This window comes from Aquila chrysaetos, chromosome 7 (assembly GCF_900496995.4).
Source record: "Aquila chrysaetos chrysaetos chromosome 7, bAquChr1.4, whole genome shotgun sequence".
Taxonomy (NCBI): Eukaryota; Metazoa; Chordata; class Aves; order Accipitriformes; family Accipitridae; genus Aquila; species Aquila chrysaetos.
Genome location: NC_044010.1, coordinates 29462846 through 29490040, shown reverse-complemented (window position 1 = coordinate 29490040; position 27195 = coordinate 29462846). Strand labels below are relative to the sequence as shown.

Below are 27195 nucleotides of genomic sequence, written 5' to 3'. Positions count from 1 at the left end.
CAGCTGTACTCCTTCATTCCAGGCTCCTCTACCACTTCCCCTACCGCATGGTGCAGGGAATGGGGGTCGTGGTCAGTCCATAACAGCTCCTCTCTGATGCTCCTTCCTTTGCATGCTTTTCCCCTCCCACAGGGTACCGTCCTTCATAAGCTGCTTCAGCATGGGGCTCCTCTGTGGGTTACAGTCCATCAGGAACAACTGCTCCTGTGTGGTCCTCCTTGGGCTGCAGTTTCTGGCAGGAAAACCTGCTCCAGTCTGGGCTCCTCGCCACAGGCTGCAGCTTCCTTCAAGGCACACATCCACCTGCTTTGGCCTGGGGGCTTCCACAGCTGCAGTGTGGAGGTCCAGCATAGTCATCTCCATGAGCTGCAGGGGGCAGCCTGTTCCAGTGCGGTCTCTCCAGGGGCTGCAGGGGATCCCTGCTGGGGCACCTCCTTCCCCTCCTTCCTCTCCCCTCGGTGCCTGCAGGGCTGTTTCTCACACTTTTCCCCTCACAGCCGGGCAGCGTTTTGCCCTTTCTTACACAGGCTTTCCCCGCGGCTCCACCGTGGTGGCTGCGGGGCTCAGCCGTGCCCTGCGGTGGGTCGGTCGGAGCCGGCTGGAACCGGCTGTGTCCGGCTCGGGGCAGCCCCGGCCTCTCCTCACAGAGGCCGCCCTGCAGCCCCCACTGCCAGGGCGTGGGCACCTACAGCCAGTACAGTGGATGAAGGAGCTCATAACCTCAGGAAAGCATAATCTAACTGTTGCAGCTCTTTGTGCTCTTAATTGTGCTCCTTACCCAATATCAAGTGTAAAAAGTCAAATGAATATTGAAGTAATTAAGTATGGCAGCAGGTCTGTAGTCTATGCCTATGCTCATTTTTGTTAACATGCATCTTATTTCATCCTCACCCTTCAAGAGTCTCCATGCTCTCAAAATGGCAGCCTGACAACAGTGAACTGCATCTCATTCTAATGGCCTTAAAAATAAACACCAAGCAGTGATAGCTAGCATGATGCAGAGTGCTGGAATCTTTCAGCTGAAGCCCCTGTTAAGATTCTTCTTGGAAAGTAAACAGCTTGTGTGTCTCAGAGTATCTGGAAAGGAGAACTGCACTTGAAATTCAAGCCACTTCAATAATTAATCCTTTTATTACTCTTGCCAGTGCTACTCTATTTCACAGCCAAAAGGGAGTGGAAGGCTAAATCAAGTCGGGAACTATCTTATGCCTAAATAAGGCTGCCATACAACAGCTACACTAATGCTCACTTTATAGTCAGTTGCTGGTGTGGCTGAAAAATAAACTCAGCAAGTTTTCAGAAGGATTGGCATACTGATATAGTCAGCTGCACAAGTGCTACTGCTGATGACTGTAAAGAAGGGTAACAAGAACACATAAGACTGCCCATTTTCTTAGTAAGGTTGTTGTGAAAAATGCACTGAATGTAAGCAGCTGCTGCTGTAGCATGGAGGAGCCAAGATTTTATCTGTATGAAACACAATGTGAAGCCTAGCCTGTGGAGAAGAGAACTTGAAACTTACAAGTCATTGTGGGACTAGTTTTCTTACCCCTCTAGTGCAGAAAGACTATGCTGGGGTGCCTGTAGTGAAAGGGAGAGCAAGCTGAGTGCTCAGCCTTGCCAAAATACCCATGTAAGGTTCCCATGCAAAATTCCTAGAGAGTTAGCAAACTGAGGGCTCCTCTATTGGACATAAACCAACAGTGGAAAGAGAGCTGATGCTGAATTTGTCTCACCTCTAAGATGTGTAGGAAGAAACAGCTTCTTATGCTTGGAACCCTGTCCTAAAATACACATGGAACAGATGATAGCCAAGATAACTATAGTTCAAAGTCATAGCTGGTCCCTTTAGAGCAAAAGAGCTGCTAAGATGTATAGGACCTGCAGGAAACTAAAAGTAGTGGTTGCTTGTCTGGGCCAACACACAAATTACTCAATAGAAGCTCAAAGCTGTAATTTTGAAAAAAAAACCAAACCAAAAACAAACCAACCTTTTATTTAGTGAAAACACTGGAAAAAGTATAAGTTAACCATTTGTCAGTGTGTCTTAAGAAGCATAAAGTATATTCCTGCAGTTTTATACAGTAGCTCCAACATTTAACAACATAATTTGTGAGTCTTTGCTTTCTTTCAGACCACTTGAAGATGGCTGCACATAAAAGAAGGCTTCTCAGATGAGTTACAGCAGTCGCTCATAGAACAGGAGATAGGCTTGCGAGCTCAGCACTTTTGATGCAGACACAGCTTGTACATGGGTATCACTGATGTGGAACCACTGCCCGTTTACTGGTTCAGTTGCTAAAGCTGTGAAAAGAAGAATTTAGGAGTAAAAGTTATTACAAAGAACTGAAGCAATCAATTGTGTTACTGTTCTACAGTAAGAAATAACTTGTAAAATATTTCTTATTATTATTTACCTTGAGGAGATTGTCCTCGAAGGACAAGATCAGAGAGATGGTTGTTCATACTTCTCATTTTAGCATAAGCAGTGTAGTGCCCAGACCTCATTGTTCCACTATGTTCAACAACTCCATAGAGAGAGTACAGTACTTCTGTATTCCCTTCAGCCACATTCTATAAAAGCAAAAGTTTAGGTATTCAGGTATGGGGTTTTAAACAAGGCTAGAATGTAAACTCTTCACTTTGCTTTGTTTGCTGATGAAAGGGAAGCTGGTCATTACAGATTCATGCAAGCACTACAGCTATGAACAGTGGAAGTACGCTGACACAACTACAAGTTGCACTTGTGAGTTATCCTGTATTATCACACAAAATAACTGAAGCTTGACAAGCGTTCTACAAAGATTCTGCTAAGCAGCTTAATTGTGAAAGCACATTAGACATGGGAAAGGAGAATCTGATTGTTTTTCCACTTACTTTACATTTAGCTGTACAGAAAGGAGCCAAGTCTATCACTTCTGGAAACTTGATATGCCTGTTAACTTTCCGTAGATTAAAACCAGCCTTAAAGAGACAAAGTAGAGGAAAACCCCATAATGTTAAAATGTTGCATATTAAAAGCATGCTTAGTTACTGCATGTTTCAGGTTAAAGTTTCAACAATACAAAATTAGTTTTACATGACACAAAATTAGAAAAAAGCAACTTTTTTTTTTTTTCCCCTCCAATGCCCAAGGTTTTCCAGCATTACCTCCTTGCCCTCATGTGCTGCACTAGAGCACAAGTTAAGACAGCTCTTCAACTTGCTCTTATGGTAACTTAATGGCAGCAGAAGTGGAAAAAGAATCAGCTCTAATGTACTTATATAACTATGAGGACATCTCTTACTTCTCAGATACTGTAATATGCCTGAGGATCTAATTTTATATCATCAAAACTGATGTAACTTCTACTCCCCCCTTATTCAAATCATCTCCCAGTATCAAACTGGAAAAACAAAAGGAGATGATGACAAATGTTATTTTCTTAATCATGTTACTGTCTCTTGGAATAGGCTACACATTTCCATTTTCTCTGTGAAATTGTTTTTCATCTACTTAGAGCCACCTCCCTTATCTTTCAAGTATTTTGACAAAAATACTGAACAGCTTTAAATTTAGAAGAAGCAATACCGTCTCCCATCCCGATTCCTTTCCTCTTTCTTTCTTGAAAAGCTAAAGCCCTAAATTAAAATTTTTCCTACAACTTGGAAAAAAGCTAAGCCACATTACTTTGGTGTCTATAAATAAGACTTAAGTTGCATTGCTTTCCATTCATCCCTTTCCCCACACCCACCCCCCCAGTAAGGCTTGGAATCCTCTCTTTTCCAATTCTACTGACCTATTTGTTACATTCATTTAGTAAGGGACCCTATTCTATCTGTACTGAAATGTAAGAGTCCACGAACTGCTGTAGTAGCAAGAAACAATGCCAAGATACTGCTGAATACGCTAAGCGATAACAATAACGAGGGAATATATAGCAAATAAGCTCAAGAAACAGTGTTTTCCAGATAATTAACGGAATATTCTTTCAGGAAAACACACTCCAACTCCTCAAAGACCACAAAACCCAACACTGTGCACCAATGCCTTCCAAACCTTGGGGAAAAAAAACCCAAAACAAAACAGGCTTATAGGAAATGAAAATATGCTAACATTAGTTCTAAATTAAGCTAGTACTATGTGCATACATACATATTAAACTGATACTATATACATACACATTTTTGCAATATTGGCCTGGTACTTACCTGTTGAAACCTCTTTAAGTGAAGAGTTAAAATTGGAGGAGCAAGAGAGATTAACATCTGCTTTTTGGCATTAGTATAAACATACTTCTTTTCACCTGCAGAAAAGAGAAAACACCAATGATTAACATCTAAACAAATGTTACAGCAAGAATTTCTTTAATTTTCACTATTTACACTGTTATAACATCATCTACTACAACTGAGAAACTGAACATTCCCCTTTGTAACATCACATTAAACGATGAACTGTACAACAGCTGCCATCTTGCAGATCCTGTATCACAAAAGTAACTGCTCACACCATGTCTGAGCAGTGTCAGCACAAGCAGTGCTTGTTCTCTGCAACTCTCACAATCAGAAATTGCATGCGGCTTTTATTGGCCTTTTCAGCAAACACCAACATGATTTCCCTATAACTGTCATAGCAGAATTTTCACATTTGAGGGAAGAACAGAAAAGTCACCTGCTAAACAGCTACTCCCTACAATCATCCACATAATGAAATTTTAGACTGAAATGCCCTTTCCGTCCCTCCAAACACAAACCCACTCATCTTTGCTCACTCTTCTTTTTCAGTCCTGCAGTATTTGTACCCAACCTTGTGAGCCTACTATGCTGCTCAATTAAGAACTTACTTGTATTAATCTGCGTGAAAGAGGTTCTCACAACCTACCCACTGAATACTAGTTCAACTGATCCAAGTTAAAGTTATACAAATACCACTTTAGGGACATTCCCCCCCTTACCCACCCAAGCAGCAGATAGGGACATATTTAAAGTTTTCTTTTAAAAGGTAATTTGTCATACTTTTTATGTTCTTCTTTGGTCCATAATGTCTTTGTGTACATACATCACAGAGTAGTTTATTGGTCTCAGTAAGTTTTTCGTTACGGGTAAATTGATACAAACAGTGATGGATTGAACCTTCTTCGGGGTTCAGACCTTCCCTGTTTGCAAGAGTACAAAATGCTGTTTCTGGATCTTCAGTTGATACTTCACATGTCTTGACAGGAACAGTTTGAAGGTCATCTAAAGTACTTGTATCAGATTCATCATTGGCACCCAAGTGTAGTTTTGAAAAGTCAGTAGCAAGCTCTTCCTCATCTTTATTTTCATCATCCTCATCTTTCAAAGATAGGTTGTCAAGGCCATTGACAAACTTCATAGGAGAATCTAATCCTTCCATAGGGAGATCCATGAGAGACTCACTTTCTATACACTCTTGTTCTGGCTTTCCTGTATTTTCATGCATGCTCTGAACTTCTGTACTACTTCCCTGTACACTCAAGTCTTTTTGAGTTAAGCAGTGATCTCTGCCATCATTCGATGATTCCTCTTCTTTCTTCCTATCAGGAGTTTCAGAGTTAATTTCTGCCTCTGATTCTTGGTTATACTCGATGTCTTTTTCTGATTGTTCAGTTGCACAGATATCTGTTAAGCGAAGCACCTTTCCTTGAAGTTTTTGCTGGCGGCGCTGGCTCTGCAAATTGGAATACATAATATACAAAAATACAAAAACCAGAGCAAGTTTACATGATATTTAGCATTTCTTACAATTACTTTATCAAAATTTTTGTAGCATGCCATGCCATAGATGCAAAGGGTGGGAGGGGGGAGCAAAATCTATGATTTCATGATCAGAGGTGATCACAATGCAACCAATACTGAATTTATCCTCACGCAGATATAGTTCCCACTGCTCCTTGTTACACAGTATCTTCAAAATACAACTAACGATTTCCTTTGTATCTTCCTGAGAATTTCTTATGTCTGTATTCTAAAGTTTTGCAAATATTCTTGCAATCATTGACTGGAGAACAGCTGCCTGATACAAATTAATACTACTTCAGACAGGCAACAAAAATTCCACATTCCTCTGGATATTACCTTATTCCTAGCACAGCAACTCTTAACAGAACATGTAACATCTTAATAGCAAAGACGCAGATAAAATAGGTCTTTTCAGTTGTGCATTTGAGTGAGGAGAAATTTTGAGCTGTCTCCTCCTTCATCTAAACTGAGGAAGCAGAAAGAATTTATTTTACCAGAAGTTGCAAGCACTTCAGTAATAAGAGTGAAATACTTATCAAAACCAACCTTGGCTTGTTTTTTGGCCTGTTTCTTTGCTTTTTTCTGAAGGTGCTTACTTGTACCAGGGGGCTCATCTCTCTGCTTAAGATAACAGTCATTGTTTTTGTCCTCTTCATCTTCAGATTCCTTTTCTTTGTTTTTTTTAATGTTTCTCTCATTTGTGATTTTTACTTTCTGCAAAAAACAAAAAGCCACAAGACAACTACAGAAGTAGAGATGTTACTGTCCTGAGTAACAAAATAGTATTCCAAAGAAAACTGCAGGGATGAAATGTTATGTGAGTTTTCAGCTCAAGATATAACATTCTAGTAACTATAACATACAACTAACTCATTTATGCCACCCTAATGTTTACAAAAGAGGTGCCTCACTCCAGAGGGAGTCCACATGAAACAATGACTTGCAGAAAGAAACAGTATGAAAAAGGAAGACTATCAAGGGCCAAATTCTGAACCTGGAAAGGCGCAACATTACCTTTGGCTCGAACAGACGTAAATCTCATTAAATGCACTGAAGAGTAACATTTTACACAAGTGGAGACATTTTCAGTTGAACTGCCTGCCACAGAATTTGTTTGCTTCTGCTAAAATGAAATTTGTTTGCTGCAGGAGACACATGATCCCTTTGGCTGAGGGGTTTTCATTTCCATATTTACTCAATAGCTTTTGTGTGAGCAGTGCTAAGTAACAAATCTGAAATATTACATATGCAGACTATCAATACGAAACACAAAGCAAATAAAGTATTTTGAGTGTCTAGGGATCGATCAAATAAATTAATATTGATCAAATAAGTATTCACACACTATTCTACTGTTTCTTAACTTTATTCAATAACCTGAGTATTATGAGAAGTATTCTTGCACTCAATGCAGAAAAACGGGTGAAAAAAGTAAAAAAAAAAAAAAAAAAAAAAAAAAAAAAAGCATTCTAGCAACCACTAGACGCCCATCACTGTCATGCAATTTAGTTCAGTTTTACAACAGTGAAGATGAATTCGGAAACATTGTTCTTTGCAACTCAGTCTTCTACAATAGTGAGACAACACTGGAACATACTAGATTATTCCCTAAGCCAATCTCTACATTAGAAACATTAACTGACAAAGCAGGAAGATCACCAACACACTACCAGTAATTTTCCAGAGACAATTTATGAGCCACAACTTACAGGAATGACTCTCATGAAAATCTTATTCTCTATCTTTCTGGGCAAATTTATAATTTTAACTTTCAAAAGAGACATTTAGAAGGATGCATAAATCCATTCCCTAGTGATTATATAATAAAGGTGTTTTCATATAAGCAAACAAAAACTAAGCCAAAAAGCAAGCACGTACAATTTCTTACCTGATCATCTAGTACAGGAAGTGACAAATCAAGGAAAGACTCGTGGACCAAGGATACCTTTAAATGAATATTCAAGAGACCAATTTAATTTTCTTTGGAAGTGGCTGGCTTGCTATCAATAGGTTTATTTGTATGTAGCCTTGTTTGCATTCAGTGCATGCTTTCACTTGTGCATACAAATGTAAACCACTGATAATCTACCTTCACAAACAGCTACCCCTGACCGAAATCTAGCAGTCATATTACCACAGAAATAATTTACAAATTACAGTTTTCTAGTGGCCCAGAATGTGAGAACCCAACTTAGGGCCTGTAAGATTGACATCTGCAATCAGTCAGGACATTCGTCTAGCCCACTCACTAATACCCTTAATTACTTCACTCTCAAGATGCATTATCGCAATAGTGCCTTCTTGCTTAACTATTCTCCTGGCAATCCCACGGTCATTGCAGTGTGGGAAAGGGAAAGTACTGCATCCAGTAAGAGTTCCTGTTTTCTCTCAGGACTTAAACAACTGTCTGAAGCTAAAAAACAAGCACCAACCTTGTACAGGTGCCCTACAAACAAAACCAATTTCCTCAAGTTATATTTTCAGTGTAGCACATGGTCTGAATTTAAACTTGCTCTTCATCTTCTAACCTAATCATCTGATGAAAAAGGAAAGGACCCTCAGCAGCAGACTTCTGGTAGCAGAACAATTCATTCACTCTACAATTTGTAGCACTGGAAGGTGTTTACTAGGAATCTGAGAGTGAATTCCTCTGGCAGAGGCAGCTTGCTGTTGCTGACCTCTTTTTCTGGAAGGCTTCTGAAAGGAACTGAAAGATTAGCTTTATAACACACAGGAAGAAAGATACCAGCCAAACCATGCCCCTCTTTGAAAAGTATGCAGCCAGCCAACTCTTAGAAGTGTATTAACTGAAGCAAACCTCTCCAGTTTCACTTATGTCTCCATATAGTTACTTTGGGGTTCTCCTGCAGATTACATGAAATTATACTCTAGGCTATTCAAAGCAGGTAGTTTACTTACGGTTCTGCATTCCTCACACATAATTGTACTGGTTAATTCTCCACCAAAGATTCGATCTACAACGCTTTGTATTCCCTTTTTCTTTTCATATTCTGAGAATTGACAAAGTATATAGTAAAGTTAATAATATTACATATAATATACTGGCAACCAATTTAGTTATGGCATACCAAATTAAAAAAAGAAAGAGAATACAGTATGCAAGATGTATGATGGAATGTGTTGGCCTGTTCTGGTTTCCTCAGGAAGTACAGCAAGATTGTTAAATTAAGATTCGTTTATATCAAAGGAATGGGGACGAAAACACATTTCCAGAAGACAGCTTGACTGAACCAACACCTTTACCTACTTTCTCAAATGCATTTCCCTATTTTCTCAGAAGTACTGCATCCAGTAAGCATTCCTGTTTTCTCTCAGGACTTAAACAGCTGTCTGAAGCTAAAAAACAAGCACTGACTTTTATAGGTGCCCTACAAACAAAACCAATTTCCTCAAGTTATATTTTCAGTGTAGCACATGGTCTGAATTTAAACTTGTTCTTCATCTTCTAACCTAAGTCATGTTGAAAACTTTAAAAATTCTTTTGTTCACTGTTTGGGTTTTTTTTATACCACCGTTAAGTAACAATGGACTATTAGGACTGAATAAATCATTACATTCATGTGCTAATATTTTAATTTCTTACATAATATTTGACTGATTAAACACTACCCAAACATATTTTAATGTATAATGTCTAGAGAATCAACCCTCTCTTACACTGTTAAGAAGGAAATGCCACCAAGTTCAGTAAGACATTTAAATAAACACACTAACCCATTGAGCCTTATATTCTAGATACACACATATTCAACAGATGGCATAAAGTTGTACAATTAAACATGTATCTTTTGATTGATACTATTACTTTGTGTACTTCAATGAAACAGAAGATTTTAAATTATCACAACATCAGTAACATGTATTTTACCTTTAATTTTCTTTTTAATTTCTTCTTCATTTTGTTTGTTAGAGTCAGTCAGCGCCTTCAGTATTCCAACACTTACTTGCTGAAATTTTCAAAACAAATACACACTGTAAAATTTCCTAAACTAATTCAGTTAACTAGTTCATTTTACAAAATGTTTCAGATGGAGGAAAAAGTTTAATCTTCACCAATTAAGAGAATCAATACAAACAACACAAACACCTGTAGAGATACAAAGTAGTTCCTGTGGATATTAAAAAAATAATCAACCAAGAAACAAGCTCACAACCGTAATGTTGCAATTAGTATGTATGAAAAATCAGTCGAAGGATGAAATACTTTCCCAAATTAAAACTGGCAAAAAAAAATAAAAAAAAAAAAATAAAAAAAAAAAGGAACTTCTACAAGTGAACTTTCAGGCATTTCAGAAATTAAGACAAAAGGACAATCTTTAGGGTGACTACACATACTCCAAACCCACTTTTTCTGTAGAAGTTTTGAACAAGTCAATCTATTTCTGAAGGACAACAGACATTTATATTAGAAGTGTTGAATTAACTGAAGACATTTAGAGCAAGCAAAATTGAATCCTTCTACTTAATTTTACTAGAAAAGCATAAAGAATTACCAGTACGCTGCTTTCCAAAAAGGCAGAAAATATTATTACCTTAGAAACCTAAACAATGTGTGCAATATATATAAGACACATAGGCCATAAACAAACTTCTCTCTTGGAATAGTTTTGTTAAATGAAAACAGTAATGCCTGTGGTTGCTCCTTCACAACCCCACTGCTTAGAGGCTGCCCAGTTTTATAGCTTTGTTGCTAATCTGCTTCAAGTAAGTGCTATGGGCAGCACAAACCACTCTACAGGGGTTGACTTATCTCAGAAAGAACGATCTTTCTCCCCTCAGCAGAGGAGAAAGTCTTGGTCTGGGGTATGTAGCAGAAAAGTATGTGCAACTATGAAATTAGCACTCACTTGGATTTCTTCTGCTCTCATTCCATCAAGTAAGTAACGAAGCAATTCATGACTGTCTTGCTGCTGATAACCTTTAAATCGTATTGCTCTGTTAAATGAGACAATAATTGTAAAATATAACTGAACTTAGAGAAAGACAAAGTAAAAACAATTCATACCAGACAAAACCACAAAATCTCAAGCAAGTATGTATATAAAAGCAACAAGTGTCTAAGATGGTATTTTCTAAAAATATGAAGCTAGCTAATCAGAACATCACTGAATATCTTCTATTCATTTATATTTTGCTCTTTATCCTCTTCTTTCAAAACTTGTTAAGTATTATACAAATTTTATATGCTCTGATGTGAGCTCAAGGAAAAAAAAAAGGGAGAAAACTGACCTTCTTTTTAAACAACTACAATTTTTCATACTCACTATAACATGCAATTGTACAGATACTCACTTTTTACAAACCTGAGCAAAAAGTTCCTTAGGAGTGACTACCCCTTTTTTTGTCTCTTGCATTTCTGTCAGGAACTGATACATGGCTAATGTCAAAGGACCTGGTTGATCTAGTTTTATCAGCTGAGGTTCCTGTTTTAAACAAAAGCAACAATGTTGTTTTGCCTTAATTTGGTGACAGACATTCTGCAGTAAGTTTTTCCTTATCTAAAACACTTCAGTCCTTGAAAACATTATTATAAAATAGAATACACAAAATTCCAAAATGGCAGTAAGTTAACCTGATAAAAACAATCAACACATGGTTTCTCATGAGATGATGCAAAAACGTTGGGCTAAGAATCATTAATTATTTATTGCTTAGTTGCAACTCTGTATTTCTTGCTTTTATTAGAAAAAAAATACAATTTCTTAAAATGCACAACCCTTCTTTCCCATCCAAATCCCTAACTGTAATGACAGGTGCGTTATTTAAGTTAGTGCTGCAGACATGCTCTAGTTTCCTATTTTGCATTTAGACAAGTGAGACCATAGCAAAAGTTACACATTTTCATCCTTTAAATAACTTAATCATAATGTAAATACTCCTTTGATGACAACTAATAGGTAAGAGTATTGAATCACTGCTCTTTTACTTTGAAAGAAAGACCTTCGTTGACTTCAGAAGTAGCTTTATGGTGAAGTTCCCACTAATTTTACATCCTAATCTTGTTAGTGTTTAGCTGAAATGGCTTTAAAATTCAGAGATGAATATTGCTTGTTTAACAGATTGGAAGGGCAGGGAGAAACATTATGAAGGTCAAAGCATATATACCATGGATAACTCAGGTGACTCGATCTTAACTGTTGTGCCAGGCATTTTAGCTTCTTTAAGCAGCTCCCTCAGGACTGGAGTTTGTGATAAATTCTGTAGAACAGAAAAGAAAGAAAAAGATTGGTAACTGGGGAACAAGAGGAAGGGCAGGTGAGTTCCACTGGTCATGGAATTTGTAGCAACCAGACTAGCAGCAATTTATTTTTCCCACAGAACTAGAATGGTAACTACCACTCTGGAAATTCTAACAGAGTTAACATTTAAAGGTACATTCCATACAGTGAACATGACTTCCAAGCGTCCTCTCTATGTATTACTTTAGATTGCAGAAACCCTAAATGTACTATTCTACAGACTGATCTTTTGGCAGTCTGTTTACTAGTGTCTGTTTCTAAAAATCAAGCATATTTGCTTCATTTAAAACATGTTTTTAAAAAAATGAAAATCAAAGTTTACTAAAACCTGCAAGTACAGTGGGAATTTTGTTCGAGTAAAGCTTCAGTATCAAGAGCCAAAGAGCACAAGATTACATGCGAGTTTTAATACACATGAAAGAGCAAGTTTATTCTATCCAAACACCTCTTAGTCGAGCAAGACACACAAGATGGCAATGCAATATGCTCATCCTGTTAATAATTTACTTTTATTTGATTTCCTGTTGCTGACAGAGACATTTTTGTTTCAGTAAACACCCACAGTCTTTGGGTATTAATCGCTTATATTTCAAGAGGTCAGCAAGGGTGATGTGCCAGACTATTTCTTTTTTTTTTTTTTTTACTAAATTAGGAAGTTGGCATGCTTAATCTACATCAGTGAAATACAGTGTCCCTCAAAGACAAGGCAGTTTGTTATATTTTCCCTTAGAGCATGTCTGAACCTGCAGCTCCATTTCTTCATATTTCTCTGGGCCAACACACTATTTTTAGAAAGAACCCATCATTCTTGGCAGATAAAAATAACATTCTAACTGGGTCATTGTAAAATACCGGGGGCAGGGTTTTTGTGGAGTTGTTTGTTGGGGTTTTTTGTTACTCAAAGTTTTTTTTAAGAGCAGCAATAACTACCATACCTGCATCACTGCATTAAAGAAACATGTATTCCCCAAGTTACTAAGTCCTTTCACAGTTACTTCCGAGTTAGTACTTGGATGAGAATTCTCTTCTTTAAGCGAGACTTCCTTTTCTTGCTCATTTTTGCTGTCTTTCTCTACTTTTTTATTTTCAAATTCTTTGTTCTCTTCTTGTTTTTCTACTGAAATGATAAAAAAAATACACATATTAACCCAGTCACAGCGAATGGGATAGGAAAGTTACTATAGGCAGCAGTAATCTACAGTGTTTAAAACTTAAACATATGATAATTAGTTCTGTAATTGTAACACTACTGGTTTAGGTTCTTAAACTGTCCAGGTAACAAGAGTTAAAAAATAAACAAAACAAACCACCACCAACAACAAAATAATCAAGAAACCCCTGAAATGCCATTTCAGATCAGCACAGAAGTTAAACATGCCAATTGGCCCACAAGCCATTCATGCCAACAACCTCTGAAACTCTGCATGTGTTATCTGAAATTTCATTCCTCTTGCAAAATCACCTATGTTAGGACTTTATACAACAAGACGGCATCTGAGATAATATCCCTTTTGACATGGCACTATTGTCTGAAATGAAATGCACAGGCCTCCCACTGTCAAAGCATTCTCATGTTCATTTCATGAACCTAAACAGATGAAACTGGAAGGTTTATATTCTTCAAGACACATTAAAGACATTTTCCCCAAAATTACTTTGGTGTATAGCTCAAACTTTTGATGACCTGTTTAATAAAACTGTAAGGGAATTCCAGGTAATTTTCAGAACAACACCCACACTGGTTAACACCCACACTGGTTCTGCCAGTTCGGCAGTCTACTATTGATTAGATTTCTGATAAAGAGGGCTGTGAGCCAAGGTTAACTTTAGAATAAAGTAACACCAGATCAGAGGAAGCAAGGAAAACAGACATTACAATCTTTGCAGAGGGACAAGAAACAGATGGATGGACAACAGAGGGAACACCTGAAACAGACAACCGCACCCAGGTATTCATCTGTTTTCCAGTTGAAACCTGAGAAGAAAATTTTGGCAACGAGTATGAAATTCAAATATCAGATGTAGAGAAACTACGTATCTGGGAAAGACTGACCAAAACCACTCAAAGATTCTGGTCCCTGTGGGAAAACCTCAGCTGCTTCCTGAACAAATATTCAGAGACAGCCCCTTGGCATTGCTGGATGGTTATGATCTATTTCTCAAGGAAGCTATGACTTCACCCAAGTGTAGGATGGTGTTGGCATTTTTTATAGCTATGAGTTACAGCATTTATTTTGATATGCAAATTATTCCAAGTTTTCCAGTGGAAATGCCTTGTATAAAAACAGTTTTGCCATTGTGGAAACAGGGGGTTTTGCTGGGTTTGTTTCCTTTTAAACAACCTTGTTTTGCAGATAGACTGCAGGCTGAACATGCTATTTTAGAGAGTTCTGAATGCACTGCAACTACCTATACTAAATGTACAGACCCAGCAGACAAATCTTCTTGTATACTCCTTCCATTAGGAAATGTACTGCAACAGCTGGAGACTTAGTCTTTCCAGCTGATACATTCACAAATACCTACAAAAATACTTAAAAAAAAAATCAAATCAAATGATCCTTAAGCAATGACAATTCTCCTTCAGATCAAGACAGACCGAGCAATACTGATGAATAAACACAGCACTTCTAAGTACTGAAAGTCAATTCCTTACTCACAGAACAACTGAACGTCACATTTAAAAAAAACAGTCACATTAAAATTGTATTTTTTTCCTCCTATTTCTGTATTTCTGGTCTGTAAAAGTTTAGAGGACACTGAGCAAAATCCTGGTCCAATTATGTCCACGGGCTAGGACATTACTTCCACTATCAGAATTCTGACAAAGGAAAAAAAAAAAAAAAAAAGGAAGAAATCAGCTTTTTACTTTTAACTTTTGGAGCACCTTATGGTAATCTAATTTAGTGTGCCTTCTAAATTTACAGTACTGTCTCCTACATTTAAGGGATTTTCTGATTTTCTGTATGTATACTATAATTACTTACCTGTACATGATGAGTCAATACAAACTTGTTTTCTAACATAATCCACAGTCTGGCCCAATCGGGTTGAAGTGCTATATGGAACTTCATTATCGCATATGTAGCACCTGCCTCCGCCCCGCCCCCCCCCCCAAAGAAAAACAATTAATTTTTTTCCTATTGTTTAAAAATCCTAAACTATTTGCTTGTTTGATGCAATTCATTACACAAAGTTACAAAACTACAAGTTTTATTTTATGATTTAGAAGCCTTAAAGAAGAGTTCAATCTATTCCTGATCAAGAAAATAACAAGTTTAAAAATTATCTTTACTAAATGATTTGAGTGACTGGAGATTGCAATTTACAAATATAAATTAGACTCTTAAAAGATGTGCTTAGAAATCTTGTTGCAAGAAAAATAAATGCAGGAAAATTTTACCAAAATCAAGAAACTAAGATATCGGGCCCTAAAGAAAATTACTTACAAATGTTATGGCATGGGAAAATATTCTGAGAATTCTAGCCAAGCAAGTACTTCATTATATTTAAATGGATAAGAAATAAATCAGTGTCCTCCATTAATCCTGCACACTTTTATTTGCTCTTCCACTGCTGATAGAAACATATTTGTTTCTTTCTGAGCAAAGAAGTGTGTGGTTAGGCCACTAATCTCTTTTAAACAAAATTGTGAGAGAAGCTGCAGTGATAAAGGCTGAAGTAAGAGTAAAATTCTGCCAGAACACATACAGCTGAAGGAGAGTTCTATGTACTGATTTTGTAGTTCTGCCCAATCAGCTCTTTGAAGAGGTGACAAAAGGTATTGAAGAGAATGCAAATACTTCTGCACTTTGAAACACACCAATTACAGTTCTTAGGCACAAATGCATTTAGCAGATTTCACAGTTACCATAAGTCAGGCTCTATTTTCTGATATGAAAAGCAGCAGAAGCCTGTAGCAAAGTGCTTCCTTAAATTCCCAGCATCCCTGGAATTAGCCGCAATTTTCACATTTCTTCATGTCTCATTAAAAAAAATTGGCTTGACTTTTGGATCCCTAAGTATGAATATTTTGTCTGTCTGGTTAATTATAAAAATAGTCATTCTCACTCCTGGAATAACAAACGATAGTTACTTCTATGGGCCATTTTAACATCATAACCTTTCATCCCTCAAAAAATTTGTAGGTAACCTTCAAGGAATCAAGGGACTAGAAAAAGTTTTTCAGCGATGGCTGTTTGACTAGTGGGGGAAAAACGTTAAGTATATCCAACTGCTATGTCATACCAGTACTGAAAACACATACAATAGCACTTGTAAACCCAAACCAGCAGAACTCCAGGAATTACTAGAACTCTCCTCTTTCTCCAAGTTCAAAATGTTTCTTTCAACTGTTTACAGGTACTATTCAAATCCAATTTCAACCACATATGCATGCACACCATAGAGAGATTTATTCATACATTCATAGCATTAATAAATTCTGATCAAAACTGCTTTTGCTTTTATGTACTAGGCCCACTGTGAAATACAGTTCTTGATTGCAGGTTTGATTTGTAACAATAATTTATACCCAATATATCAATCTCTGAATAATTTCTTGTGCAAGTTTGTACAACCAAGAGATTCTAGAAGGAAACAAAACATCTTGCTTAGACAACGTCCTCTCATTCTCAAGTACTTAGATTTAAAAGTTATATAAGTTTTAGAACAGAAAAAGTAAAGCACTCACTTCAAAACCATAATTTTAACACAAATTTAAATTCACAGAAAGAAGTTTACTACTTCATTAGTAATACGTGTTATTAATAACGTCCATTTCCATTCCAGAGTTCAATAAAAATACTGATCATTACACATAAAAGTGCTAAATATGGCCAAATAAAGAGATAATGTTATATAAAATGAACATAATGACAAATAATAAGTTTAAAAAAAGGTTACTAAGAAAAATTAAAACTCTAAGTCAGGCACAGTATTTCTATAGAACACAGTTTAGAAAATTAAGGTTCCCCCTTATATAGTAATGCACTATTCCTTTTAAGAGAAGGAAATACGACCAGGGAGATGGAATTTGTATTGATTGATCCAGTACCATCTTGTAATTCTACAGCTGTGCTTCTTAACTATACATATAGTTTTAAGAAGCCATATTTATTGAGAAAATAAAAGTAATTAAATTTGTCACTGTGTGCGCATCAGAAAGGAGCTTCTCCTAAGGCTGAAAATTAAGATTTAGAGCTACATATCAACATTAGTTTCCATGTGTCAGTATTGTGACCAAGCAAAAGCAGTAAAATATGAAGTCAACAGCATTTGCTAGTTGGTCAATTTCAACTTCAATTATGAAAAGTTTCTAGTTACGAATACTACAAGAAAGTAATACTTATTCAGCAAATCTCAGCAAAGACTGCTGGGATTTTTGTGTGTGGAAATGCTTCATATACGTCTAGAGATAAATCCTAGAATTCACAAAGAAAAGAAAACACAAATTACATCCCAGCCTCTGTTGCCCTCTAGCTCTATCTTATAACTGTTGCCTGACAAACTCACCACACACTCCAGTTGTCCAAACTGAGAACCAAACAATGGGGATCTGATCTTGGCGTTGCATAATGCTTTAAAGCATGCTGTTCTTGAGAATTTCTGCCACAGCCCTATAATGTTGATAACCAGAAGTGTCACAAAATCCAGTTGACTATCAATGAAACATACATAAAGTCAGAGTATAAACAAAGTATTAAAATGAAAACTGTTTAATTATGTTAACTAAGTAGGATAAACAGATGGGTCTCTATTTCAAGACACTTATTTCTGCAGAGAGAAAGGTAACTTACTGGGTGCAGAATAACCATAAAGTTGCTCAGGGACTGAACATCTAATTTACAAATTCCAGTTTGAACAGCTTGAAGAATGAAACAGAACAAAAACCTCTTCACCATGCAGAGTTCTAAGTTTAATAAACTAATGTGAGCATAAGACCTTTTTGTAAAAATCACAAATTAGGAACATTAACAGAAATTTTTATTTTCTTAGCAAAATAATTTAGACTTTCTAGGAGAGTAAGTCCTCAAGATTGTGTTTTAGCCTTAAGTCTGCTAAATGCCTTTGTGCCAAGCTTCTAAGTACTTCATCTGCAATTCAGAGCAGACATTTTTTAATCACACTAAAATATACAAAATCATTTATGTAGCACCACCTTTAAAATAAAAAAGTGATAAGAGTTTAATTAGAAGCTCTCTTGTTCCACTATATTATGAGGCACTGAAAGATATTGAGACAAATTAACAACAAAATAAGAGATACCCTGTGGCCACATTTTAGACATAACCATATCGAAGGGCTTTCATCAGTCTCCTCCTCAGATTTCTCTTGTGTCTTATTGTCTGCCTTGCAGTCCTGACAAACATGCCATTCCACGTTCAGCAGTGCCTTTTTCAGATGACCTTGTTCCAGTCCTTTACGAATATGCTTGCACACAGGTGCTACAAAATAAAAAGCACAAGAAGGATATAGGTATCATAACAAATGCAGATGTCTCTAGGCTTCAAAGACACAGGCAGCAATCCAGAAGCTAGGATAGCCTTTCTAGAGTCAAAGAAACATTGACAATTTAGCACACATCAGAAAGAAACCCTTTGTTACCCCCATTCACAATCCAGGGATATTGTTGCTGCATCCTTGATTACTGCATTACTAAAAAAAAGAAAAAACAACAAAAAACCCCAAAGTATCACTCAAATCTACATCTAGTCAGAGGAGTTGACAAAACCTTTGGATACAAACCTACCTACTGTGCCAGGCTGTGGGCTTCTATTATTGTGGCGTTACGATTCCCACACCTCCCAGGGAGCAGCCACAGCCCACTGCCACGGTTCCCAGTCACCAAGGCAGCACCTGGCTGGCCTATAAAAGTGGAGATTATGGAGGTTACGCTTCCAGCTGAGCTGCCTCAGTGAAAGTATGCAGCAGACTATGATAAAAACGAATGGCAGAGTCATCCTACCCATACCATTATCACTTCGCACTACAATACTACACCCTACTTGGAGCTGCACCTTCTGGGCCTGGTGTGAACTCTCATCTATTTAACCAAATTCTGCTAAGAATTGTTACACGGAGAACAGGCATCTGTTGCTATGAGCTTCTATCAGGAGTTTGTCTTACTTACTTTTTAATTTTTAAGTTTGTTGGTTACACCAACACTTGAGCAAAGAGAAGCTGCCTCTAAGCTTAAGTCATGTACAGAGAAATTGCGACTGACAGACAATGCATACGCAAACTGATTCAAGTTCTTCCAAATAAAAAATGAGGAACATAATTTTTTTTTAACCATGTAGGTTTCCAAGACATTTAGCATCAGCAGCCTACAGTTCTTCACTATTTGCAGTTAAAAATGTCTAAATTTGCAAATACACAGTCAAATATCTGACAGTACAAAGAATTACCTCAAAAGTCAAAAAGCACAGAGTAAACAAACCCATGCTAAAAGAAGAACACTGTATGTACTTAATATGTTAAAAAAAATTACATTTTTGCGAAACTACTATTGAGAAGAATTATATAGTTATTTACGTAATTCAACTGTCTTAAGTCCTTTGCTACAGAGATATTTTTACTGCTCAGGTAGCATAACAGCTCTGAATTTGTCTTTGTTGAGGACCATATGCTAGATTACAGCCTCAAGATAGCAAACTTTTCTTGGAATGAGCTGAAACCGGTCAAAAGTTTTGTACCTACAGTTCTGTTTCTGTCCAAGATTATAGGATTTTACCACAGTACAAATGCTAGCCAAGGAGAGCCAAATACGGATATTTTGATGCATTATTTAAGCCTTTTTAAAAAACACAAGCTTCATCTACAACTTCAAAACTGTGGTTTTTAAATAAACCTTTTGTATATTGGCTGCTACTGTACAGTGGAATTATTCACGATGATCAGTCTTAGTTTACATTTGTGGCTTTACAGGACTTTGTCAGGGTAAGCTAGCCTATTTTAAGCCACAGAAGTGCGATGCCATCAGCAATTGCACCAGAACTGATTTTTTTTGCTGGAGAAAAATGAGGAACAGTCATAGCAGATATTGATCTTGACTCCAGAAAACAAACAAACAAACAAACAAAACCCCTAAAAGCAGCTAAAAAGCTGTAGGAGACCGAAGCTACCACAAGACCAGGACAAGCAGGAAACCAAAGTAGAATAGAATTGGATTTAAGATAAACAGGCCATCACACTGAGCCTCTCGGCTAAAACTGTAAGTGCTCTTTCTTCCAGCTAAATTAGCATGGCTCAACTTGTTTCCCCAGTCAGGATCAACAAAAAAGATGGGAAAGACAGAATCTGTGACCTGGTAGACAAGGTGGTAGAAGAGAATGCTATGCAGCACAAGGAAACACAAGAGCTAGAATAACCAGGGTAAACAAGATAACAAAATTTCAATACAAGGGTGAGATCCAGCTAGAATGATAACACTAACAATTTGGGGGTTTCTCTAAAGGAATCGAAGGGCAAGGAAGAAAAAGAGGTTTTAAGGGAAAAGCACTATGACTAGAGAGCTGAGGTGTCCAGGGCTGGTATCAAGTTAGTTGCTAGTGTAAAGACAAATGGTTTCACAGAAATATTTTAATCACAATCTTTTTTGCTGGAGTGAGAACCTTCTGCAACAAAATCTGCATTAGGAAAATGCTACTTAAACTTATCATGACAAGCTTAGCAGCTGACTCTACTAACCCTTCCTATTCTGAGGAATTTTATATGATTCAACACGATCTGTGTACCAGTAAAGAACTGTGTGTCTGAGTTTCCTGAAAACCAGAAAATAATCCTGGTTTTCAAGACAGGATTATTATTTTCTAGCATACTTAGAAAAGTAGCAACATTAATATTTCTTGGTAGACTTCAGTTTCAATTATACGAACACATACTTTGTAAATGAGACTTCAAAGTCAGTGACTAGCGTAAAGGCCTTCTAACATTAATGAATTTTCAAGGCCTCTGTGAGGTTAAAACAAACATTAGGACCACAGACTTCTCTGAGGACACATACCCACATACTCCATATCCAGAGTCTCATCAGACTGTGCAGTTTTGCCTTTGATGCGTTTCTTTCCCATATTTGTAGTCTGTTAATTTTTCTTACATGCAACAGTGACCTAGCAAAGAGAAACAGTAAATTAGAAAGTAGGTTTTGGTTTTACTTCTTCATTGCTAAACAATGAATTATTTCTATGACCGAGATGTCCCTTGAGATGAATTAACTTGTTCTAATTTGACATTTTCAAAAGAAAATAAATTAATTATACATTAACATGAAACAATTGTAACTGTTGTAGAGGCAAGATCACAGTATGAATTATAAAAACCAAATGATTTAAAATCTTAAATCAAAAGCGTTGCACAAAAGAACAAGATGGGAAACTGAAGTATCAAAAATCCTGTAAAACTTTAGGACTTGTACTAACTAGTAACACAGAGATTTTTGGAAACAGAATTGTCTCTGTCCCAATTAAATCTTCAAGTTTTTTGCAATTACAATCTTTCAGTTTTCCTTACTGCAAATTCTTTGTATCTTTGATGAAGTCTGACACATGCAAATATGCTAATATATTGGAAAATATACAGACAATGGGCATTCCGATATTTCAATTTCTTCACTGGGGGAGATTTATCATCAACTTCCCAACATACCAAGCAAATAATTCAGATAGGGTCTGATATTTGGTATGCCTGTAAACCCTTCTAGACAAGACTGATCTACCACTACAGAGTCCTAAGCCAAGTGCTTGCCTTCAAAAAGTTGGCTACTGCACGTATGGTAAGACATTTTTAGCTTCTAGTCTGTAGCCCCTGTAAGGTCCTGTGCCTTATTGCACAAAAGATCAGGTAAAGTAAAAAAATTGACATATGCTGTAGAATGAAAACGTGCAAGCTGAAAGGGTTCAAAATCAAGTCTCTGCAGTCTTACGCAGTCTTTGCAGACTGGCCTAACCCTGCTGTCCATCCTTCACACAAACATGTTAGCACAGCGCTAAACCTGACTTGTAACATTCGTCCTTTCAAAACCATTTCTTAGCTCGTGCTCAGCAGCACGCCAGCCACAGAGAACAGCTGCCCACTTGCAGCTGTCATAGCCAAAAAACGAAGCCAGCCCACGAGAATCAGAGAGAAACTAAGCTGGGAAAAGTTTAGACGCGATACCCAGAGAGGCCTTTTTGTACGAAAAACCTTTTTAAAGCATGCTTTTAGGACAGATTACCCAGTCATTAAATGACAGGTAGGCAGCCACTTCGTTAAGAGTGGAATTAACAACTTTTGCAACTTAGCATTCAATCTGTTCACAAAAAGAAATGACGGTTCATCCAACAAACTCTGTCCACAGCGCATTTTTCCACAAAAAGCTACAATATTTTATGAACAATTCTAAACTGTTAAAATCCTTTCTAAAGTGACTTTGCTCCTGCCAGGAAAGCAGGAGAGCACGAACACATGTAGCTGTTAATTTAACCCACGCTGTGTCTGGACAGACTTGTCTGACAGGCTCTTCACCAGCCTTTTTCATGGAACGGCCCACGCGAGGAAACGCGCTGCAGAGCCCAACAGCTAAAGCAATGAAACGACCGTTGTATTTACTTTTTTTTTTTTTTTTTTTTAAAGCAAGATAGAGCCGCCCGCAAACGACCGAGAGTGCACCTGCGTCCCACGGAGACCCAGGAAAAATGCCCGCAGAGGCACGCCTGCGAAACCACCGGGGCGCGGCGGGCGCCCGCCCCAGGCAGCCGGCTGGGCCCCAGAGGCTCCGCCGGACACCCGTGGCCAGCGGGGAGCCGACGCTCCCTGTCCCGAGGGCAGCGATGGGGAGCAGGTGCGTCCCGGGGCTCGGCAGAGCCCGGCCGGGCGCTCGGCTCGGCCCGTCTCGACCCCGGCCGCCCCCCGCCCCGGGCCGCCCGACTCACCCCGTCCCGCAGGCCGGGCCGGGCCGCCCACGTGCTCCCCGGTCCCTCCGCTCACACACTCGCCCCGCCGCCGCGCACCCCGCCGCGCTGCACCGCCCCGCCTGCTTCCGATTGGCCCGCGCCCGCCTCCCGCGCCTTCACTGGCAGGCGCCGCAGGCAATAGGGAAAGCCGAGCGTCCCGGCCGGAACGGAGGCTGCGGAGCGCCGGAAGAGTGAGTCCCGGAGTGGGGGAAGGAGAGCGGCCGCGGTGGTAGGAGCGCGACGACAGGACCGCGGTGCTTCCGTCCCTCACCTGCCGCTGCCGCGGGGCGAACAGCTCGGTGGCGCATGGCTCCGTCTCGGGGCAGCCCGGCAACTTCACCTCATCCCCAGGCGGTTGAGCGACGGCCACCGGCTGCCATCCGCGCTTCCGGCGCGTTGCATTGTGGGGCCGTGAGGGCACGGCGGAGGGGAAGGGCGGTGAGGGGCACGGGCACGGGGACGGGGACGTGTCGGCGCATGCGCGGGCACCTGGCGCCTCCCCGCTCCGTCCCCGGTGCGGGGAAGGGGAGCTGCCTCCGGCCGGGGCCGGGGCCGGGGCCGGGGTCCGACCCCGACGGGTGAGCGGAGGCTCCCCAGGCGCGCTAACGTCCACCTCTGCGGCCGCCAGAGGAGCAGAGGCGGCCGCGCTCCGGGTGTGCGGCCCCGTAAGAGAGAACTTGGTTTGGTGACCCACCGCCAACCACATCCTGTCCCGCCTCAGGTCAATGGAAACCTCGTGGGCTGTCACAGAGTACCTTCGTGCTGCCAACTGCCCGACGAATACGAGTTCGTTTTTGATGGGCTTGGTTAACAAGGATTCGTGTGATTTCCGTGGGGATGGTTAATGAACTTTGCCCCATATTCAAGCCCTGTTTTTCATCCCTAATTTCCTCTTTGCTTAGGAAACAACAGAAATGAGTAACCGAGAAGAAGCTGAGATACAAATTTCAGAACTAGATTTACTCTCTAGCATGTTTCCTTATGAGGAAGAGTTCGTTGTGACTGACCAGCTGGCTGTAGCAGAACTGAAACACTATGCTGAAAACGAGTCTGCGGAGATGCCATCTTCAAAAGTTCAGTTTATACTGAATGTAAAGCCAGAGGTCACCAATGCCTCTATGGTATCATAAACACCTTTCTACTTTTTTTAATTTTTATTTTGTGGGATTTTAGGGCTTACTCAAACTGAACATTTGCTCATTTGTTTTTAGGTGGAATTCTCTATGGCCTGTGCTTTACCATTCAAGTATCCAACTGTTCTACCAGAAATTACTGTGAGGTATGGCATTAAAAGTACAGCTAATAAAAACATTTAGAAACTATGGTGTACTACATAAATACAGTTATAATAGGAAAAAGCAGTCCTTTTTTGATAGTTTACTGTCAAATTAAGCCAGATGGACAACCGTGTCGAAGAAAAACAGATCTGCAAGGTTATGATTTCTCTGGTGTCCTCAGCAAATAAGTGAGAAAAATGGGAAAAGTGTGGAGGCGTGCCATCTTCTGTACCAAGGGGTTACATGTAGATACTGTTCATAGGTCTGATGCTCAAGAAGAGAGACTGTTGTCCGTTTTGACAAGGCTTAACACTAAGTAAAGGAGTGAAAAGTTACTCAATGGTCTTATTCTTCCCTTGTCAAAATGCTGTTACCCCGAGGCTTCTGTTATTTTTTTATTGGAACATTTCTGTTTAAAGAAGTAGCCTTGAGTATTACAGGAAATCAGTTCAGCCACCATACTTACTTGTCAAGTACCTTTTCCTTGATTTTGATTTACAAATTGGTAGTACTATATGTGAACTCAAGAGTTAGCACACCAATTAAATGCTAATTAAGACCTTTTTATAGCTAATATGACTTAAATTTCAATAGCAAGTGCCTACCATCTAAATATGGCCTGATTTTTTTGGCAGCTTGAAGTAAAACTGTTTGAAAGACATGCTAAATCGTAAGCCTATTACAACTGCATTTGTATTTTTCTTTTTTTTAGGTCATCGGCATTAAGCCGCTCTCAGCAGATTCACCTGAACTCTGATCTAAAAACGTATTTGATGCAAAACTGCAGTGGTGAGCCCTGCATGTTGAGTGCAAGGGAATGGGTTAAAGACCATGCAGCTGCTTATGTTGACAAAGAGTGTTCGTCTTCCTCAGTGACAACATCGAATGCCATGCAGTCAGAAGACAAGACGTTCACTCGATTGTGGATCTATAGTCACCACATTTACAACAAGCAAAAAAGAAAGAATATTATTGACTGGGCCAAGGAGCTTGCTCTGTCAGGGTTTTGCATGCCAGGGAAACCAGGTGTTGTTTGCGTAGAAGGTCTACAAAGTAGTTGTGAAGAGTTCTGGTCAAGGTTAGTTTTTCTTTGTGCTTAACTGCCTTTAATAGTTAGACTATTACATTTTTCATGTTGTGTATGTGGCCAGAAGGTGGGAAATCCAACCACTTTCCAACCTGTAAAGGTCTGTGAAGTATTTGTGTTCTTCATAATGTATTTACAACTCTGAATATCCACCGTGCTGTTGGTTGCAGCAAAGCTACTAGTACCGCACGGTGCACATTTATTTCTGTTTTATCTTCCTCTGTCTTTCACTTGTATAGCAATGGATTGCAGTACCCCAGTCGTGTTAGATATGTATGCTGTTATATTGCTTTACATTCATGTTTTATTCTGCTCCCATCATTTAAACTTCTGGGTGGTGCAGACAAAATGAACATTGTCATTTGATTATAACAACTAAGAGAGTACAAGAATATGAGAATTCTTAGCACAGGCAAGGCAGAAGTGAGCACTGAAATTGAAACCACATCTTCATGAATTACTTTGTGAGGAATAACGGTAAGGTTTTTGTTGAATCCTCAGGAGATACAAAGAAACAAACTCCTGCTTATGGGAGTGTTTGCCTGTGAGCAATATTTCTATGACCAGCTAGGGAACCATTATCTCTGTCAAGATATATGTACAAATGGAATTTATTGACTTCTGTGATAATAGCTATTTCATAGTATTTTCTAAAACAGTCTTTATTTTATAGATAGATTCATATTTCTCTACTTGCTTTCAGAGTAAGAAGATTAACGTGGAAAAGAATTCTCATTCGGCACAGAGAAGATGTTTCTTTGGAAGGTGGAGGACATGCTGAGATTCAGAAACAAAGAAAGTTCTCCACTTTGGAAGAAAAATGTTTTGATGCACATGGTGCCAGAGGAAATCATATGGATTTGGGGCAGTTATATCATTTTTTAGAAGAAAAAGGATGTGCTGACATTTTTCAAATGTACTTTGGGGTTGAAGGGCATTGAAGGGATTGAAGATCACCACAGGTCCAAGTGCCTTCATTTGTAAGTTAATCCTTGTTACAAATCCTTAGCTGTTCTGCAGCAGTTGATTGGAGAGGGAATTAATAATTTGTGATTTATATGAGTCCAGTTTTCAATGAAAACAAATATCCAGTGAAATCCTGAATAATGAAAATGACTAAATGAATGCTTTATTACACTTTCTGGTTTTAAGTATATTTAGGGTATCTAGCTAACTAATTACAATGAAAGCAAATATGTTTGATAACCTACTGGGAAGTTAGAGAATTATAGATGAATGAATAGATGGAATTATGGTGAATGAATGTGTGAATAAGAAGAGACAAAAATGAGGAGTGAATATCTCAGGAGAGGAAATGTGATGTTTACATTATTTGTTACTGTTTACATACACTACATGAAGACTTTCTTGTAACAGTCTTTTCTTCTACTTTCTACCTGAAAGTATATTAAGTGCTGAGATTAATGTTTTATTTAGAAAAAAATAAAAAGGGAGGGAGCAAGTTCACAAAAGCCTTCTTCGCACAGACAGGATGAGCTAGGATGCCTACTCTGAGGCGTAGGAATTTTCTGCAGGTAAAAGCGTGTATGCAGGTAAGAGAGATACTGTGGTGGCTCCACCAGATCTAAGTGAGGAGTCTAGTCTGTTTACTCATGTAAAAGCAGAAGCTTACCAAGGATTGGTCTGCCTCACAGTGCAGTCCAAACCAGTAGAACAATCCTCATCCCACTGAGTCCGCAAGTTGGCAGTCCGCTAATCTAAGGTGTGTTATGCTGCGTATGCTTTTGAGTCCGGTTTCAACAAATTTGTATCAATAAATGCTAGTTTGTTTTTTTGCTTATGGGTTCCGTATGTAGATGGACACACGTCATAAAAAGCAGACTTTGGTTGCTTCTGATGTTGGTTAAGTATTTTTGTGTAGATCCAGTAAAGTT

General features: G+C 38.7%; 2 protein-coding genes across 9 annotated transcripts; one reads left to right on the top strand and one right to left on the bottom strand.

The window, feature by feature from the left end:
* Positions 1–1980: 1980 nt before the first annotated feature.
* USP16 (ubiquitin specific peptidase 16) lies at positions 1981–23320 on the bottom strand. Of its 4 annotated transcripts, none has more exons than XM_030020777.1 (18): positions 23208–23320; positions 21010–21115; positions 18270–18448; positions 17517–17620; positions 14990–15093; positions 12938–13119; positions 11869–11961; positions 11056–11186; positions 10611–10698; positions 9632–9710; positions 8662–8753; positions 7631–7687; positions 6289–6456; positions 4999–5671; positions 4192–4286; positions 2878–2964; positions 2418–2574; positions 1981–2304 (listed from the first exon to the last, which is right to left on the bottom strand). In XM_030020777.1, exons 2-18 carry the CDS (start codon positions 21074–21076, stop codon positions 2180–2182), a joined length of 2481 nt encoding a protein of 826 aa, XP_029876637.1. In that variant the 5' UTR covers positions 21077–21115; positions 23208–23320; the 3' UTR covers positions 1981–2179. The 4 variants fall into 4 exon arrangements, with proteins under 4 accessions (XP_029876637.1, XP_029876639.1, XP_029876638.1 ...); XM_030020779.2 differs by having other exon boundaries at positions 12938–13116; positions 23208–23314; XM_030020778.2 differs by lacking the exon at positions 23208–23320 and adding an exon at positions 22916–22981.
* On the top strand, positions 23052–27158 carry RWDD2B (RWD domain containing 2B). 5 transcript variants are annotated; one of them, XM_030020784.2, is made up of 5 exons: positions 23052–23165; positions 23839–24057; positions 24148–24215; positions 24926–25291; positions 26004–27158. In XM_030020784.2, exons 2-5 carry the CDS (start codon positions 23851–23853, stop codon positions 26239–26241), a joined length of 879 nt encoding a protein of 292 aa, XP_029876644.1. In that variant the 5' UTR covers positions 23052–23165; positions 23839–23850; the 3' UTR covers positions 26242–27158. The 5 variants fall into 5 exon arrangements, with proteins under 5 accessions (XP_029876644.1, XP_029876646.1, XP_029876645.1 ...); XM_030020786.2 differs by having other exon boundaries at positions 23110–23127; XM_030020785.2 differs by lacking the exon at positions 23052–23165 and adding an exon at positions 23409–23657.
* The last annotated feature ends 37 nt before the right edge of the window (positions 27159–27195 follow it).

Bases quoted from the DNA above. Each gene is read 5' to 3' on its own strand.
- RWDD2B (XM_030020784.2), top strand. From the start codon at position 23,851: ATGAGTAACCGAGAAGAAGCTGAGATACAAATTTCAGAACTAGATTTA. The intron at 24,058-24,147 runs GTATCATAAACA...ATTTGTTTTTAG, and splicing joins AGGTCACCAATGCCTCTATG to GTGGAATTCTCTATGGCCTG. The intron at 24,216-24,925 runs GTATGGCATTAA...TCTTTTTTTTAG, and splicing joins CTACCAGAAATTACTGTGAG to GTCATCGGCATTAAGCCGCT.
- USP16 (XM_030020777.1), bottom strand. From the start codon at position 21,076: ATGGGAAAGAAACGCATCAAAGGCAAAACTGCACAGTCTGATGAGACT. The intron at 11,962-12,937 runs GTATGGTAGTTA...TCTGTTCTACAG, and splicing joins TCTTTAATGCAGTGATGCAG to AATTTATCACAAACTCCAGT. The intron at 5,672-6,288 runs GTTGGTTTTGAT...TCCAATTTGCAG, and splicing joins AGGCCAAAAAACAAGCCAAG to AGCCAGCGCCGCCAGCAAAA.